Consider the following 18,899-nt stretch of genomic DNA (forward strand, 5'->3'; position numbering starts at 1 on the left):
TAAAGAGTGTTTGCCACCTGAGCATTTTTCTCTGTGAAGTGCACTCTGGGTGGGGTCATGGGTGTGTTATCTTCCTCACAAGCCCATGCGTGGTCTCCCCTGACCCTCTTACTCCATGATCGTGTTTAGGCATGTTGCACATGGAGGGCTTGACAAGTGCTTTCTCTCCTGTGAGACGGCGTTTTGGGATTGCTACTTGTCCCTGTGTGGTAGTCTTGCAGACATGGTTAGCTTGGAACTGGAGAATAAATTAAGGTGGAAGGAGCCTCTGGAGATCTCTAATCTGACCCCCTGCTCACAGCACAGCTAATTCCATCTCATCTGAGATTCCTCAAGGCTTTGCGCAGGCAAGGCCTGAATATCTCCAAGATTGGAGATTCGACAGCCTCTCTGGGCACCTGTTTCAGTGCTGTACCACTCGGGAGGATGAAATTTTTCTTTATATCTAGCCAAAATTTCCCTTGCTGCAGCTTTTGCCTGTTGCCTCTTGTCTTTTCAGTGTGTCACTCTGAGAAGAGACTGTCTCCATCTTCTCTATAACTCCCTTTTAGGTGACAGGAGACTGTAATTAAATCCTCCTTTGGCCTTCTCTTCTCTAGGCTGAAGAAAACCAGTTCTTTCAGCATCTTTTTCTAAGTCGTGTGCTCCAACACCCCTGCCATCTTAAGACCCTTCACTCCAGTTTGCTAGTGTCCCTTGAGTACTGGGGGACCCAAAATGATGCTGCATTCCAGATATGGCTTCATGTGCTGAGTAGAAAGAAAAAATTGCTGTGCTGTATAGGTGTCTCCTGACTTAATGTTTACATGAGAGAACATGTTATTTTCTTACATGTGTGATCAGAGGACTTTACACAGGTCTCTTCTGTACTGTGTACTCGTATCATTTCTTAGAGTGTCTTTGTAAGTATTCTAACAGGCTTGGTTTTCACTTATAGCTGGTCCAGAATGGGGACGTGGACTGGAGAGACGCCAAATTGCTTCTGCAGGCCAGTGAGAAGTCACGGAAAATCATAGAGTCCTATTTTACTCCTGGAAAGAAACTCCATTTCTCATTCACACACCTTGTGTGCCGCACGGCTGTAGACGGTAAAGAATCTTTCACCCTGTTGTCGCTGTCTCCTGGAGAGTCTCCTCAGTCCCAGCCATGTGCCCTCAGGAGACTCTTCCCTTTACTCTCACTGTGCCCCTTTCTCTGTGCCTTGTTCTTTCCTGAAACTGAAGATGCCCATATTCTTTTTTGTAACTTCCTTTTTCAGAGGAACAGGAAGGTCGCATGGATCTTAGTCATCCTGTCCATGCTGATAATTGTCTCTTGGATCCCGAGGGGCAGGAGTGCTGGAGGGAACCGCCTGCCTACGTGTACAGGGACTACAGGTAAGAGAAGTAGGGGACCTGCATTAGATCATGTCAAGATCAGAATGTCTTCCCAGCCCCATCAGAGGATCAGCTTAGCTTATAGAAACCAGGTGATGGGTTGTTGGCTCAAAGCCAGCGAGGACTGTAGCATCAAGCAGAAGGCTGCATCAGTGGCTTCAGAATGAGGTGTGAAATCCATTCCCTAGGCTGGAGAGATCTGCCCTTTCTCCCTCCTGCCTCCTCACAGCCAGCATTAACGGAGAGCAGATCAAGGCTGGGAGGCTGCACAGACTAGAACCATGTTATCAGATTGTTGTCTTGTGGGTCTACCACAGTACTACAGTCCACTGCCAGCCCTTATGACCATCTGTTTCTTCTAATCAAGTCCTGTCTTTCACAGTCTTCCGTGCGTTACAGGAGAGGGAGAACAAAGCTCCTTGGATTTCCTTTGTTTGAGCAGTCAGTGTACTTTGGTGACTATTCTCTCCATTCGCGTCTCTCAAGATTCACTACCAATACTTTGTGTTGGGTTTTTCCATTCCATGTGAGAGGTTTTTCCAGCCTGTGGCAGGTTTTGTTACTCTTCTGTGAAAGAACCTGAAATATATTTTAAAGATAGCGCCAATTGTTGCACGCTGCAGCCAAATGAGGTCAGTTCACTGCAGTTGATTCCTCCTATTTACCATACCATCCCTGGGCACCCACAAGTCTCATTTGCCTTTTCTTTGAGTGGTACCTGTACCTAGAGCAGAAATCTTTGAGCAGCATACGGTAAGGATATGGGACTTAGAGGGAATTCCAGTATCACTGAGTCCATTTCCCTTCTGATGTGGATGTTGACTTGGTATAGTCAGATTGTAAAGTTACCAGGCTCTGTCATGTACCTGGTTAGATCTCTGTCCCTCCTGTGAGGAAGCAGTCCTGTCACCTCACTCCTCCCTGGGTAGTGGGCTTCTCTGACTTCCTCTTGAACGTATGTTAAAATATCTTCCGGGGTGATCTACGCCACTCAGCTATTTCCAGGAGTATTCTTGTCCTCTTGCGGAGTGAATTGTGATTGACCAACCAATTCACAAGGGATGAGCTCTTCCGGTGTCCTTTTGAAAGAGGTCCCTGTGCTCCAAACTTTCCGGATCTCTCCTGTGTATCTGTGCTATGGTTGTTAATGAAACTATGGGACGGGATTGGGCCCAGGGGTTCAAGAGTCCCAGTGATCTTCCTCCAGGCAAACAGTACTCCTTTCAGTGCCAGTGGTGCACGAGTCACTGTGTGCTGTTCACGTGCTCTTCTTCATTAGTAATATCTTTAGTGGCACCGTTCTGAGTAGTTTTACCAGAGCCCAGACTGCTGAGATCGAGCATGTTGTCTTTCCCTGGAAAATCAACTGGTTTGTCTAAGACTGTGTGGCTAGCCCAGTCTGCTTTGAGTACCCCCATGCTACATTTTAAGACTGTTTTTCATTTACCTCTTGTCCAATTATCCTTCTCAGAAACGGAGTCTAAAGCCCTGAAGACGACTGAGGTCGGGCTAACAGGCCTGTTTATGCTTCAACCATTATCCCTGCCCTCCTGCCCCTTCGTGCATGTGAGAGTTATTCTTGCTTTTCTCCAGTCATCATACCACCCTGACTTCACAGTCTTATTAAAAGCCTATGGCAGAAGAGCTATAATTTCCTGGGTTTCAGGGTTGGAAATCCTCTTGCGGTCCTTATGTCCTTAACGTTTTGCTTCAGCAGCCACAGTGTTGAGTTCTAGTTCTTTCTCCCAGTCCCACTATTGAGCTTCTCTTGTTCCTCGGACGTTTCCTATCAGCTTACTTGAATACCAAGAGGAACTCAAGTAGTTTGTGGTCCATTCTTTCACCTAGTTGACTGTGGTCTCACCTGCACTGTGCAGTGGCCTCACTACTTCTCTTTTTGTCTACCATTAGTAAAGAAATTTCTTTAATTTTCTTTTCTGCATTCACTAGGCCTCTTTTTGACCATTCTTACGTTACCCTGAAATTCCTTGACTCTTTAAGACGTGGCTTGCTTTGCTGATCAGTCTCCTCTTCCAGGCTTTGGATTATTTCCAATCTTAAAACATAACATCAGGCTGGGTCAGAACCAAGGTCCATCTAGCCCAGGGCATTGCCACAACAGTGCCACAGATGTATGCTGCAGAGGATTGAAAAAAAAACAAAAGAGGACAAGCGTGTAGAGCTAACTCCCTGGCATACTCCCCTAGCCTTCTGTGGCTTGCAGCTCGGGGACACCTCTGAGTTAGGCACTGCTGTATTTAACACCCCCAAATGGATTCTTCTTTTAGCTGATCTAGTCACTTTTTGAACCTGTGGTATCATTCAGGTGCCTCCTGTGACAAGAGGTATGGGGAAGCACCTGGGAGTAATGAGCTTCACCATCCATATGTCCTTTTTGTCCACAGCGGCATTCTCTACCTCAATGATGACTTCCAAGGTGGGGGCCTTTTCTTCACTGAAATGGATGCTGTGACTGTCACAGTAAGTCTGGGACTGGCCAAAAGAAGGAGGGAGGACTGAGGGTGAGACTTAGTCTGGGTGAGAGGAAACTAGTTGGTTATTGGATCCCACCACTCCAAAAACAATCCAGTGCTGGTGCTGTGGCAGATTCAAATAGGGACAGCTAAAGGCAAATTGAGGCAAATCTCAGACAGAGGAGAGATTAACTCCTTTCTAGCTGAGGTGTTCCGGGCTCTTGAAGTCTGTGGGTGCCTGTGACATAGGCTGTACCTTTGATTCTCTCTGTCCATCCCCAAGGACTACTTTGCTCATAGACTGGCAGTGGATGCCTAGAAGATCTCCGCTGTTCCACGTTCCCAGAGGCAACGTTACCTCTCTACAGCGACCATATACCCCAGAGCAGGGGGCTGCTGCTGGCTTCATTGTCTCCTCTCTCTCTCTCCTGGCAGGCCGAGGTGCATCCTAAGTGTGGGAGGCTGGTAGCCTTCAGCTCTGGCAAGGAGAACCCACACGGCGTGTGGGCAGTGAGCCAGGGGAGGCGCTGCGCCATCGCTCTCTGGTACACACACTCCCAGGAGCATGCCGAGCAGGTAAAGGACCATGCTGGAGAAATGGGTAGGAGTACCTCCAAGTTAGGTCAACTCCCTCTGAGGAATGACTTGTGGGCTTTCCCATGGGGCAGGGCCTAGTGCAGCAGCTGGGGGTTGTCCTCTAAAAAGGTACCTGGTGGAGGGGCCAGCCTGTGATGTGTCCCACAAGAGAGAATGGGCTCGGGGGGCATTGGATGGTTGTGGCAAAGGCAAGGTGTGTCTTGTCAGCCCCTGCGAGCAGGATGGAGAGTCTAGCAGGGAGGGGCGTTCACATCATCTCTGTCTCCATGGCTGCAGGAGCGGGTGAAGGCAGAGGAGCTGATGGAGCAGAGGGCTGTGGAGCAGGACCAGCCTGATGGAGAAGAACATCAGGGGGCTGATCACAGCGGCAGATCCTCCTCAGAGCTTCCCGTTCCCAGCGGTGGAGCCAGGCCTGCAAGCCGGAGACACAAGCCTGGCTCAGACAGGATGCAGCACCCCAAGGAGATGCGGGCCAGAGATGAGTTCTGAGTATGCAGGAGTATGATTGGTACACACTGTGGCCTGGCAGGTCTTGGTAGCACCGGGACCACAGAGGCCTGGAGCAGTGTATTAGCATGCTAGAGCCGTAGTGATGGGGAGGGATACAGCTTTCTCTCTCTGCGACATCCCAGCAGCTGAAAAATGGGAGCAGGGACAGAGTATCAAGGTCAGCAACACCAGGAACTTTCTTCACCGCCTCACCAACATGTTTGAGTTGCTCAGAAGTAAGAAGGCAGGGTCTCCTCACCCCACTCCTCTCAGTGCCAGCTTCTTGGTCATCCAGGGCCAAATTCGAGAGGGGAAGGAGGAGCCTGAGGTCTTTAAGCAAGGGCTGTCTCACATTCAGAGCTCAGAACAGAAGCCTCTGAGTTTCCTAGGCACCTGCAAACTCCAGAAACTCACAACTGGCCTGAGAGAGGGAAAGTGAGGGACTGAATATACGGAATAAAAGCAAAATGCTGGACATGGATGTTGGTGGGAGCTTCAGTCTGTACACCAGGAGGGAGACATGCATGCTCATTGCTGATGGAAATTTAATTAACAAATGGTGGAAGGAGATTGAGCCCTCAGTGAAAGAACACAAAGTATTTGCCCAGATGCCAGCCACTTCCGATAAGGGAGAGCAAGAGAGAAAGTCAGCTCTGCCATGACTAACCCTGGAGAGGGTAGGGAGTGCCTTTGAGAAAAAGCACTGTACGCTCATTTTCCCTGCAGCAAGGCCTCTCTTCCTTGTTTTTTTTTCTGCTCCATGCACCAAATTGCCCCTGAAAGCGAAGAGGTATTTTGTCTATCATTTTCCACCCTGATACAAAGGCAATCTGCTGTCACTGCCCAGGGGATTAGTGTCCCGAGATGGGATTATATTGTAGCCGAACAGGAATTGAATGGGGTGGATATGGAGTATCAAAAAGAGCAGTGACCCTTTTCCTGGGAAGCATTAGAGCCAGAGATCAATCTGTGGTCATGACACACATGGGCTTTGAGCTGTGCATGGAGACCCCAGCTACAGTTCAGATGGAAGAAATCTGTAGGGCCAGGGCCAGTGGTGTAAAAGGTGGGTGATCCCCTTATTGCTGTTGGCACCAGGGCCCCTGCTCCATGGAAAGGGAAGTCTTTCCTCAGTCTGAATCCCAGCACTTCCTTAACATGCAAGCTTGGGAAACTTGCGTCGGCAGCCCTTTTTGCCTCCCATCCTCACCAGGGTCACAGGAAAAAGTCCATTTGATGAGTGCATTTCAAATTCCCTCTCCCTGGCAGGAGGTGCATCACATCCTAGTACTCACACATCCATCCCGATGATTTATGTGGGGGCGCTGGATGGTTCCTGCTTGATGAGGACGTGTTGGGGGATGAGGGGCCAGTGTCCACATCTCTGGCTTGTTTTGCCCAAAGGTGGCTTGGGTGATTAGACTGATGGCCTCCTGACGTCAGATGAGATCCGTTAAAAGGTATTTATCTCGGGCTTGGGCCAAAGCCGCGGAGAGATTAAAAGAGATTGAGGCCAAGATAATCCCCTCGCAGCATCCCACTAAAGTGGCTGCCAAAAGGCACACCACCAAATCTTTTGCCACCCCTGGCCCCTGTGCCCAGTTCTGTTTTCCCCATGCAGAGCCCAGCTTGCTGCCCAGGGAGGGTGTGACCCCAGCCCTGCCATGGGTTTTCCCTTGGCAGAGCCACCATGGGTGGCACCAGCCTTTGTCCTGCCCTGCCCAGGATACAAGTGGCACATTCTCCCCAGGAAAAAGGGAATTCCTGTGGACTGTGAGGTGCAGCAAGCCCTGCCCCAGTGGCTGATAATCCTAGCCTGTTCCGGCTAATCTTCACTTTATTAGTTTGTTGCTGATATAAACAGAGAGAGTCAAATCTCCCTGTGATGGTTTCTTTCCCTTCAGGAGCAGTGTGCTACTCTCTCTTTTCACCCCTCCCCATCCACCTGCTTTGCATTACGTCCCAATCCGATTTCCCCAAGTCTCTGGTGTCTGATTTAATTTGCCTGACGCTGCTCCTGGAATCAGCCCTCCCCCAACCCCTCCCGTCCCCAGCCTTCCATCTCCCCATGGGGAGATCAGTCCTGGGAGAGGCTGAGGAGCAGAGAGGGAGCAAGGGAGTCGCTGGGTGGACAGACAGGACTGACTGGAGACCTCGCAGGGACAAGGGGCTTCTGGCCAGCGGGGAGCCGTTCTCACAGCAGGGGAGGCAGGCTGTGAGGGTCCCATCCACGGGGGACTGCAACCCACCTCACTCTACGGATCCCGGTAAGGATGCTGCCTTGAGATGCCTGAGGTCGCCTTGGTGAGCCTGGCACTTGGGACCCTGGGTTTCTTGGTGTGATGCTGTGGGGAGTTCTTGTACACAGGCTGATCCCATCTGAGGATGTGGGAAGGAAGATCATGGTGGGGAAGGAGTTGGGGTTAGTGCTGAGATGTCTTATGATGAGGAGGAGGTTCGCACTGGGATGGAGTTGCTTATTGTCCCCTTTGCAGGTAAATCTCACCAATTCCCAAACTGGAACAGGAGGGTAATGCCTTCCCTGAGGGACCTGGCACTCGCTGCCTGTACACAGTCCCTGCACTCCCAGTGCGCCCCTGTGCACACCTCTTTGCAGCTGGGTGCTTTTCTGGATGAAGAAGGAGCCCTCAGAAATGAGGAGCAGATCAGGGTAATTCTACCCTGGCCTTTGATCTCCATCGCAGGAGATGGGGATCATCTCTGTATCCGGCTCTGCAAGGAGCCTGGGGTCACCAGGGCGAGCATGCAAGGCCAGCCAGGGATTACACAGAGACCCAGGGATGCTGCCTATTAATACTCAGACATCCCTCCTGTACCTTTCCCTTTTCTATTTACAGCCCTCTCCCAGCATCTCGCAGAGGGACCACTCCCTCCCCAGTGTGGGGAAAACTGCCCAGAGGATAGGAAATAAGGGAGTTCACCTCCCCTTTCTTCCCAGTCATCACTTGCACCCCGATCCCCTCAAGGGAGGGATGCAGGTGGCTCGGTAGGACAGCCCCAGGGGTGCAGGAGGCTGGGCCTCCACCATGGCATGGTGCAAGGGACATAGCCACTGCCCTGAAAAGTCACGGTGTGGCAGCAAAAGGTAGAAGGGGGAAGATTCCAGACCCTCCTCAGCCTCGCACCGCAGTAGAGGCATTTGGTCTGCTACGAGCAGATGCCCAAGGTCTGGTTGCCCACAGACAGGAGCACTACAGCAGGTGCCTCCAGCAAGTTAGTCAGAAAAGATAGGAGGGGAAAGAACCATCATATTGAAGAGCAGAAGAAATGACAGGTGGTTTCAAAAGCCAACAACTGTGAACTGGATGAGCGCAGCCGAGGCAGAGCTCAGAAGAGGGCTGGTGGGAACCGACTAAGCCCAGGCTCTGTCTGGCTGTGCCGTTCTCCTCAGTGATGCTCGTAGGAGGTACAACTCTGGACCAGCGCTGATGCCAAGGTCCTCCTGTCAGTAATTCTTTGTGATGCTGGGAGGGTGGGGGTGCTTTTTTCAAAGGTACCTAAGGACTTGGTTTCCTCTGCTGCTTAGCATCCACTTGAAAGAGCCCTTACTTCCAGAAAGCATTGAGCATGCACCTTTTCGAAGCCTTTCCCATAAAGACCAGGCTGGGCAGCTACCATGAGCAACTGTGAGCTGATCCATAGATCTACAAGAAACGTGCATCCCTAAGTTCCCACCGGTCATTTCAGGAAGATGCCTTGGCCAGGCTCCAAACTCTATTCCCCTTTCCCCTGTTGTTCCTCCATTTTCTGTCCTAAATTTACATGACCATGATGAGCTGCTCTTTTGCTCACCTGCTGTGGGCCTCCTGGGAGGCAGCGGTGCTCTGCTGGGGAGCAGGTAACTCACTCCCCACAAACTGCACTGGGACATGATGGGTGGCAGTGACAGGCGAAGCTGGAGCTATTATTATCACTCATCTGCGGCTCCTTGTCCTTCTGAGGCTGAGAACAATTCCCAACTTCATTTAGAGTGTTCTCTGAAAGGGATTTAAAGGTTTGGACAGAGTCCTGAACCTGAGCTGCACCTTCTCTATATTTAGCCCTTTTTATCCGACCTCGACGTTGTGCCCCTGCCCTTTGATCTGCCTGCCAGCTCTGAAAGCCCCTCATCTGGTTGTGCAACTTCACAGAGCAGGTGCCTGTGAACTAGTTTGCCTGTGCTAGTGCCAGCATTGAGAACGAAGCACCCGGGGAAGGGGATGTTAAAAAAACAGGAGAGATGCAAGGAAGAGTGGGGACCTGATGGGTGGTGGGGAGGACGTGTGCAGCCAGCTTCACCTGGTGCAGAAATCGGAAAGAAGAGAGAACAAGGCACCCACCTTCATGCATGTCTGGGCATAAGCCAAAGTCCACAAAGATGGTTTAAGGCAGGTGGCTGGATGATGATCTCAGATGGCCAATGGTCTGTGAAATGACAGCCTAGGGAGCAGAAAGCCAGTGCTGTTCCAGTGGGGAGAAGCTCTAGGAAGGGATTGCTGTTGGGAGACCAGGTCTTGGGGACCAAGCAGAGGAGAATGGAAGGAGAGAGCAGAGAGGGAAGAGGTGGCCCCACAGGAAAAAGCAATCCAACACTGATAGAGGGGACATAGGATCAGTCCTGGGGAAAACTGAGAAAGCGGAAGGTGTGGACCATAATGGTAGGGCTGGAAGGGTGTCTGGAAGTTCAGGTTTGCCACTTGGCATGCTGGGAGGCAGCAACCAGAGCTGGATGCAGTCTTTACATGCCCAGAGGAGAGCAACAAAGCTGGTGAGGGGTCTGGAGCACAAGTCTGATGAGGAGCAGCTGAGGGAACTGGGGTTGTTTAGTCTGGAGAAGAGGAGGCTGAGGGGAGACCTGATCGCCCTCTACAACTGCCTGACAGGAGGCTTGTAGCGAGGTGGGGGTCAGCCACTTCTCCCAGGTAATGGGCGAGAGGATGAGGGGAAATGGCCTCAGGTTGTGCCAGGGCAGGTTTAGGTTGGACATTAGGAAAAATGTTTTTCACCAAAGGGGTTATCAGGCACTGGAAGGGGCTGTCCAGGGAAGTGGTCGAGTCCCCATCCCTGGAGGTATTTAAAAGACGGGCAGACGAGGTGCTTAGGGACATGGTTTAGTGGTGGGATGGCAGGGTTAGGTTAATGGTTGGACTTGGTGATCTTAAAGGCCTTTTCCAACCTAAATGATTCTGTGATTCTCTGCAACTTGACTGTGCACCAAAGCCAAGGGGCAAACACCACAAGATAAGGAGGATGTGCAGCCTCCTAGTGAAAGCTGCAAGGCTTTCCCCAGCGTCTACCCAGTCTGCCATTTAGCTGAGCGATGGCGTGGGATGCCCAGCATCCCCCCCAAAGGAGGAGAAGTGCATTCAGGTGGGCTTTCATGGCCAGCATCACTCAGCCATGTATCCTTGCAGGGAGGAACCAGCCCCCTCATCACTGTTTGGTCAAAACAAGAGAAGAAAAAAACAGTGGAAATAGCCCGGCTCACATGCTGTCTGTCCCCGTCCTCCAGCATAGCTGAGGCTGGCAGCCCCGGGACACTGCAGTGGCACCTGCATTTGGGCCCTGACACTGCAGCCTCAGGGCCCTCTCCCGCTCCCCTGCTGTGTGCTGGGGCCAGCAGCCACTTCCCGTGCATGGGCAGGGAGCAGGAAAGAGCCAGCAGGGCTGTGGCTCTGTTCAGGCTTGCAGGCAGCAAGTACAAGCCTTTCCCTGCAAAGTGTAGCCGGCAATAGCCTCCCTCTGGGATAAACTCATGCCTTGCAGAAGCTGGAGGAAACCTGTATCCCCCTGGTTTTCCTACACTCAAGCCACGGTTCGGGAGTCATTGACCAAGCAGAAACTCACCCTGCCTGGAAGATCAAAGGAAAGCCACAGAGGTGTTCAGGGGAAGGGATTCTGGAGGGAAACTCAAAGAGCTCTATGAAGCAGTGAGCAAAGGTGGGACTCTGGAGATATTTGCATGTGCTTGCCCACAGCGAGAGAGCAGCCTGGCATGGAAGGACCCAAAGCTCCATCAGCTGGAAGAAACAAGGCCCTCGGGCAATAGGCCAGAGGGGGATGGAGGTGACGTGACACACAGGGACAGAAGGAGAAATTCTGTAGATGCTGCTGGAGCATTTCTTGGCCTTGGGCAAAGCACTGGTTCTAATGACGAAGAACACCTGGAGCACATCTGGACACTCACACCTACCCAGAGAAAGATTGAAGCAGTAAAGACCAGATTCGCCTACAAGACTGGGAAATGCTAGAATCACTGGTCAAGTTTTAAGTGCATGTAACAAGAAAGAGAGAACAAAATGGAGATGCTGTATAATCATATGGTGCACCTGTATCTTGAATATGGATTACAGTTCTGGTTCATTGCCCTCTCTGCAAAAACGTATCCTCTGTGCTCTGTAAACAACTGAGAAGGGCTTAGAGAACAACAGAGGTAATAGGATGTAACACCTTACATGGGAGGAATGACTAAGTGTGCTCTGCAGTCTGGAAAAGAGATGAAGACAGATAGGACAAAGATTATTAAAAAAAAAAAAAAGTGATGCTGAGGTGAACAGAGCTCAGTTATTTGCTGATTCTTCTAATTCAAAAGCTAGTGGAATAGTGCCATTCAGGAGTAACAGAACCAGGAACTTCTTTGTAGAGCACGCCACTAAGCTGTTGAAGGCCTCACTATGGAGGATGCTAAATTTCAGCATGGGTGCAAAAAGTGTGTGGAAAGACTCATAGAAAAACATCCATCAAGAACTTGCAAACAGTAATGCTACCTCTAGCTTTGAAAGTCAATGAAAACCTGGGGCTATGGAAGTAGAAGAAATACCACTCTCTGCTTATGTTATTCTTGGATCATTCCCTAGGTAGCCACCGTTTTTTTTTTTTTTTGATGGGAAACTAGAAGGGAACCCTGAGAGAGCACCTCATCAGCCCCTGGATTTCTTTGGTGGTCAAAGAGCTAGTGGGCACTGACTGGCGATGCTTTGCCTAGGACAAATGATAGAAAATAGCCACTGGGCTCCCCCCATCAAGTTTTCTCCTCCTGGAGCTGAGATGGGCAGCTTGGCGGTAGACAGGGAGAAGCTGATGAAGATGACCCAGCACTTGGTGGGGCATGGAATGGGGAGGTTATAAATAAAGAGGTGAGGGGAAAAGTGTAGCCAGAACCTCAGCAAGCGGTTCTGGAGGTCTTCAGCTTCCCAGTGTATGTGTAAGCAGGATACAAGACCAAATGGACTTTTGACCAGGCCCTGGACAAACTTTCCAAATGCTTTGACCAGATACAGCACCGCATTACCAACCATTCAGCCAAGAAATGGTTGCTAAGCCCTTATCAGAGATGCCTACATTTGTGTAACTGAGCAGTCATCTTAGTGCCCTTTCTACCTCACACCTCTTTACTTTGATTTGTCTCCCCAGAATCAAGGCTGCCCCACGTGGAGGAGCCACCCCTAGGTCAGAAAGATGGGGGAAATGGAACAGATGAAGCAGGAGGCTGAGCAGCTGAAGAAGCAGATTGCGGTAATGCTGGCAACAGTCGTGAAACTGCTGAGAGAGTGTCTACCTCCCGTGTCCAAGTTCTCCTCCGCAGCAACAACCTGGAGTTGAGCTCTCTCCATTTACATCCTTGGAGCCCTCTGCAGTTCTGCACAGCTCTTTAAGTGCTAATGGAGAACTTCATAGCATAGTGGGGGGAAGAGGGGAAGAGGAAGGCAGAGAAGAGGGGGCTCTACAACGGTGAGAGGGAAGCAGCCACAGGCACTGTGTCTGCAGGGGAGCAGAGAGTGTAGGGTGTCCCCAGGACCCCTTCTGTCTGGGAGGCAGCTGCTGTCCTGGCAGGTGGGAGGATCCATGGAAAGGGCGTAGCATGGGGAACTGGATGCTGAGTAGCTTTTGGCTCACCTTCCTGATGTTTGACTGGTGCCGAGGTGCCCTGGTCACGGATCAGAATCTCCCTGTGCTGGCCACAATCCGAACACAGCAAATCCACAGTTCTTACCTCTAGCAGCTCCCAGGCTATGCCCCTGAATTTCACATGTCATTGCCTTCATCACACGGCTTTTTTCTGTCTCATCTGCTCTTGTCTCATCTACAGGATGCCCGGAAAGCCTGTGCAGACACAACACTTGCTCAGGTAAGGGGCAAGGCTGGCTGGGCACATGGATGTCTTGAGCGGGGGCAGGGGGGGTGTCAGCTAGCAACACTCCAAGGGGGACTCTCTCCAGTTCAGAAGCAGATTTAGGAGGAAGAGTTGTGGGGAGCAGTAAAGCCCTGCGTGGGCACCTGGCCAAGATCTACGCCATGCACTGGTCCACAGACTCCAAGTAAGAGAGATGCTGCTATTGTGCTGGGTGCAGGGCAGCACATGGGTGTGAAGGGCAAGAAGGCTCTGATGGGAAGAGAGCTACTAACATGATCTTGTTCCTCTCTCACAGACTTCTGGTCAGTGCCTCACAAGATGGGAAACTGATTGTGTGGGACACGTACACAACTAACAAGGTAGGAGTCAGATGGCTGCAGCAAACCATGATGTTGGATCCTCTCAGAGCTAGTGTCCTTCCCCTGCTCTCTCTGCCACCGGAGTCCCAACATGGTTTCTTGTCCTCCCAGGTTCATGCAATCCCTTTGCGTTCTTCCTGGGTCATGACCTGTGCCTATGCCCCCTCAGGCAATTTTGTGGCCTGTGGGGGCCTTGACAATATGTGCTCCATCTACAACCTCAAGACTCGTGAAGGCAACGTCAAAGTGAGCCGAGAGCTCTCAGCCCATACAGGTGTGTGTACTGCCTGCCTGTAACCTGGGTGCCCTCTGCTTCCAATCCTCACTCTGCTAGCCCTGCCCTGTTTCTCATATTTCCTTGTTCCCCCTTCCCAGGTTACCTCTCCTGCTGCCGATTTCTTGATGACAACAATATTGTGACCAGCTCTGGAGATACCACGTGGTGAGTGTTCCCTTCTGCATCCTAGAGAGATGACCCCTGGCTCTCAGAGGCACAGTTCACGTCAGCAAGTGCAGTCCTTTTGCTCTGCAGCAGTCCACTACCTAAGGACAAATTGCTCCTACACAGGGAAGCCATGCAGATCCAGTCTTCCTCCCTTGGCAGAGCAGGTGCTTCTTTTCCTGGTTGAGGTCAGGTCAAGATGCAGATCTGTTGGTGAAGCAGCAGGGACCACATCGTCAGCTCTCACAAACCACAGTGTTGTTTATCCGAGGACACAAAACGTCATAAGTTTATACAAAGCCCACATGCACGCTCCACTTCTCAAGTCTTACCCCCTGTGTGAGGGACACCTGCAAAGCCAGTGCCTGGATCCTTTGGTTCCTGGCTCTTGGGTCTCGCTGTGCTGTGACTCTGAGTGCTGTCGAGTCTTTGTTCACCCCCACCCCATCCCAGCACCTGCTTTGGAAGAACCCCTTGACTGAGGATGAGTCAGGATGTGGTATTCCCAGCAGAGATCAAGGTTACATGGGGCTTGTTCACCTGGCTGTAGTGTGGGATCCCAGTGAGCACGGCCCGTTCACATCCTACCAGCATGGCTGCAGCAGACCCTTTTCAGCTGTTTCTTGCAGGCCCCTCTTACCTCCTCTCAGTGTTCCCTTCAACTGTTGCAGCTATGGGAATACCATCAAACCCCACACACCCACAGCCTTAGTCTAGCTCTGCTTTGGCAAAGGTATGACCAGCGACAGCTGTGAAGGTATCTCCTGTTGCATGCAGCTGGCTCCAGCGACACGCTCACCCGTTTTCCCATGCTCCCTCCTTTTGTTTGTGAGCAGGGCAGCTCTTCAGCCCAGCTGCAGATCTGCTCTGCCTGGGCTGGCTCTGAGAAGTTCTCTCCTCTCCCGCAGCGCCCTGTGGGACATTGAGACAGGTCAGCAGAAGACAGTGTTCCTGGGTCACACTGGAGACTGTATGAGCTTGGCTGTCTCCCCAGACTTCAAACTCTTCATCTCTGGGGCCTGTGATGCTACTGCCAAACTGTGGGACGTGCGAGAGGGCACCTGCCGTCAGACCTTCTCAGGGCACGAGTCCGATATCAACGCCATCTGCGTATGTATGCTGTCTGCATGGTGGCGGGGAGGCAAGGAAAACAGAGGGTGGACCAGCCCTGAAATAGGGTCTTGGGACAAGGCTGAAAGAAGCTGTCACAATCATGTGGGCAACAAGGGTCTCGGGAGACATTGGCCCCATGACCCAGCCTAAAGCAGGGAGGGCATGAGTTCACAGAAGTTTGGAGGATGGCTCTTCTCAGGCATTGGGGCACCAAAGCATCTAGGTCTGACTGCTGTTCCTAAAGCTCTGCCTGGGCTCAGCCAGCACACCATGGCCCATGCAGCTCAGAATACCATGGCCCGTGCAGCTCAGCACCCTAGCATGGGTGCTGGCGCAGTTTTGCTCATAGCAGCTGTTGGGAGCCACGGTTCAGGCACGCTCCACGAGCCCTGGCACAAGACGCAAGCGAGGCAGCAGGAATACCTAACTCAGCTGAGGGGATGGGTCAGCTCCAGACAGCGGAGAGGGTAACTTGGGATCACAGAAGATGAAATCTTCACAGAAGGCAGGTCAGACATTCGGGGGCAAGTATCCCCCTCAGGGGCAAGCATTCAAACCAGCGCCTTAGAGGTGGCAGGACAAGAAACTTGTCAGTTTAATCCCTTTCTGCTAACCAAATGAGCCTGCCAGCTTCCTGCAATGTCTGCTGCTTGAACTGCCCTCCACTGACTTCAATTAATACAGCCTTTCTCACCTGTCCCATGGCCATCCTGCCAGCCATGTGGTTTTCTGCCACACTTGCTCCTGAGGAGCTCTTCTTCACTCCTCAGAGAGAAGGCAGGGCACACAAAAGGAGTGTGTGTGAAAAGGTTGGGGGGTGAGAATCAGACAGAGGAAGGCTCTCTGAACCATGCCAGACCCCAGCTGGGTGATAATGGGTGCACGCCTGTCAAGCCCTGAACTAACCCTTGAAGAGACAATAATCCTTCCTCAAACACTGGGCTGTCTTACAATAGCTTTAGCCCCTACGTCATTGGCTTTCTTGAAGTGGAAGGGGACTACTTTTTGTTAGGAGAAGCATCAGTCTCACCCTCCAGCAGACTCAACTTGATCCAGTGCCTTGTCCCACTGGGTTTTCCTACCTCTGTGGATTCCTGGTGGTTAGCAGGGAGGCGAAGATGTCGAGGAAACCTGTTAGGCACGACCTGATTAAAATCTGGTCTGTGCCCTCCTCAGTTCTTCCCTAACGGTGAAGCCATCTGCACCGGCTCAGATGATGCCACCTGCCGTCTCTTTGACCTCCGGGCAGACCAGGAGCTCATAGTTTACTCTCATGAGAGCATCATCTGCGGAATCACATCGGTCGCCTTCTCCCGCAGTGGGCGCCTCTTGCTTGCTGGATATGATGACTTCAACTGCAACATCTGGGACTCCCTGAAAGGAGAACGCGTGGGTGAGTGGCTCCTGGAGGTCCCTCTTTCATTCCCTGCAAGGTCCTCTGTCCCTGCCAAGGCAAGGAGAAGGCCCTCATTTTTCCTAAAAGGGACGCATCCCATACTGACTGAAACCCAACAAAGCTTCCTCACACTTAAGGAGTACACCATAAGTAGTACAACTGTCTTTTGTGTAGAACTATTGGTTTTAATATTCAGGAAGCCAAGACCTTAAATAACATCATTCCAAGTGGGAAAAGAGCATAACGGTTCCTATTAGCTAAAACTGTTCACAAGCACCAGTAGTATTTCCTACTTTCTCCGAGCCTCTGCTGTTTCCCAGTTCCAGCTACCCACAGTGCCTCTTGGTGGCCAGGCACTAAGCTGGGTATGGACCTGGGCTTCCAGCCAACAACTATGGATATACTCTGTGATGCTCATACACAGAATACACGCAAGTGCTGTTTTTCTTTCAGATGTGGCCCCTAGCCTCTGAAAATTTATAACCCAACAGCACTGCTATTTCTGTCTTATCAAGGACACCATCCGTTCTTAGTCCTACCATCACTCCAGGGTGGGAGCAGTTGTGTGAGGTTTCAGCTAGCCAGCCCTTCCCAACAACATGGTTCTTTGGCCAGTCCCATTGGTAGTGGTTGCATGTCATGCACAGATGTTCTTCAGTGTGTTTGTTCTTATTAGCTACATACTGACTGTAACATGTTGTGCAGGAAGACAGTGCAACACGCAGGGGTTTTGGTATAAAGCCTACGATGAGCGTCCTCAGTGCGGTTAACCCCTTCGTCTCTCCTAGGCCCCACTTCTTCCCATGACCTCTCTTCTTTCTCCCCATAGGAATCCTTTCTGGCCATGACAACAGAGTGAGCTGCCTGGGGGTGACAGCAGACGGCATGGCTGTTGCCACCGGCTCCTGGGATAGCTTCCTCAAACAGCACTGTCAGCTGAGCACAACAGAAATGACTACCTATCACTCCCACTTGTCTCTAGACACAGGTCACTTGTAGGGGTCTCCCAGAGTGAAAAGGAAAGAAGTCGGGGATGGGGAGCTGGGGAGCAGGAGCACACACACTGGCCCTTCTCTCCACCTCTAAACAGGCCCAGTGGTTTCCAGCCTTGTGCAGGCTTGCAGACCTGCAAAACACTTCATTATGTCTCAGGACTTTACAGTACAGTTCAGACACCCTGCATCTTCCTTCAAACACCTCTACCCACATTGACACCTATCCTTTGGAGGACCCCTCATGCAACACCTCTGTCCCAGGCTAAGCTCTGTCCCTGATTTAACTCTACCTAGCTTCTCTGCGCAGCTGTCCTATATCCCTGCAGACAGCCTCAGAGACATGCTGGCTTCAAGATTTCCATCCTGCAATGTCAAACAAAAAGGTAGTGTAAATTGGGCTCATTTTCCATCAGGGAAGATTTAGCTCAAGTCTTATCTATGCATAAATGGGGGAAAGGTAGCCTTCAGACCTGCCAGAATACCAAGGAATTTTATATTTCTTCTTATTTATTGTCTGCTTCTTGCTGTTCCTTCTCTTTTTGCCTCACTCCTACATTGTGTGATGACCCTGTCTAACAAGTAGCCATCAGCCCCTGTTTCCAAGTCTGTTATAGATCATCATAGCCCAGGCTAATAAAGAAAGCTCACGTAAGCACCGCAGGCTGTGTTCTTTCCAACACTGCAACGAGCTACTGCACACATAACTCCCCTCCTGTGAATACTGCCTACTGGCCCCATCCAGAGAACATCTCATCCACAAGCCTTGCTCTACCTCAAAGTCCCCAGGGGAGGGTGTTCCTCACCTATATTTTTGTTAAGAAGAGGCTGTTAGTCCCAAGACTTGCTGCTCTAGAGTTGGGATAGAGAGCTGGAAACGCATCCTTGCAAAACTTGAGAGATTCAAGCTCAACTACAAGACACAGCCATTATATTCAGCCCCTATTCTACTTGTTGGCTCATAGTCACAGCCTGGGGTCCCAAGGCTCTGTTAGGGAGAGTTGAAGGTCAATAAGGTATAGTGACTTATCAACAGAAGGTCAAGATATTAGTGCACAACACTATCACATCCTATTTTGGACCTCACCCTCATGGCAGACCCTCACAAGTGGCTACTGTCCTTTGTGTGTGTTAGTTTCAGGTCAGAGTAGGTACAGCAGAACCCCAGAAGTGACACAGAGCTGCCAAACCCCAGCCCATGCTGTAGCATGTGTTCAAGGTCAGACCCTTCTCAGCATAGCTCTATGGTGGCACATTACAGGCAGGGGATAGAGCAGAGTTTCAGGGCTAATGGAAGGTTGAACTATTTGTTCCTCAATCTTTGTCCCCAAAGAAAACATTGTGCTGGGCAAGCAAGGGACTCCTACTGTCCTATCAGGACACAGATACAGTCAAATGTTTAATACAAATTTATTTGCTACAGATAAGAACTCTACAGTAAGTCAACACCACTGATATACAATGGAAGAGCCAAAGTCTGTACTGTACATAAGATATGCAAAGCTGGGAGCGGGGGGGAAGAGGGAG

At 51.1% G+C, this 18,899-nt stretch overlaps 2 protein-coding genes across 2 annotated transcripts in view; both read left to right on the forward strand.

The window, feature by feature from the left end:
* Positions 1 to 5,152, forward strand: part of P3H3 (prolyl 3-hydroxylase 3) — an 11,584-nt gene extending 6,432 nt beyond the window's left edge. The window contains exons 11-15 of the mRNA XM_035894611.1: positions 936 to 1,088; positions 1,259 to 1,376; positions 3,782 to 3,857; positions 4,286 to 4,426; positions 4,724 to 5,152. Coding sequence (XP_035750504.1) covers positions 936 to 1,088; positions 1,259 to 1,376; positions 3,782 to 3,857; positions 4,286 to 4,426; positions 4,724 to 4,936 — 701 coding nt within the window. The 3' untranslated portion in view covers positions 4,937 to 5,152. The remainder of the gene's footprint in view (positions 1 to 935; positions 1,089 to 1,258; positions 1,377 to 3,781; positions 3,858 to 4,285; positions 4,427 to 4,723) is intronic.
* Positions 5,153 to 12,394: 7,242 nt separating this feature from the next.
* GNB3 (G protein subunit beta 3) lies at positions 12,395 to 17,379 on the forward strand. Its single transcript, XM_035894612.1, has 9 exons — positions 12,395 to 12,451; positions 13,026 to 13,080; positions 13,167 to 13,254; positions 13,366 to 13,429; positions 13,541 to 13,703; positions 13,805 to 13,871; positions 14,780 to 14,981; positions 16,161 to 16,377; positions 17,210 to 17,379. Exons 1-9 carry the CDS (start codon positions 12,395 to 12,397, stop codon positions 17,377 to 17,379), a joined length of 1,083 nt encoding a protein of 360 aa, XP_035750505.1.
* The last annotated feature ends 1,520 nt before the right edge of the window (positions 17,380 to 18,899 follow it).

The sequence above is a fragment of the Egretta garzetta genome, unplaced genomic scaffold (genome assembly GCF_000687185.1).
Source record: "Egretta garzetta isolate BGI_Z169 unplaced genomic scaffold, ASM68718v1 scaffold85, whole genome shotgun sequence".
Lineage (NCBI taxonomy): Eukaryota > Metazoa > Chordata > Aves > Pelecaniformes > Ardeidae > Egretta > Egretta garzetta.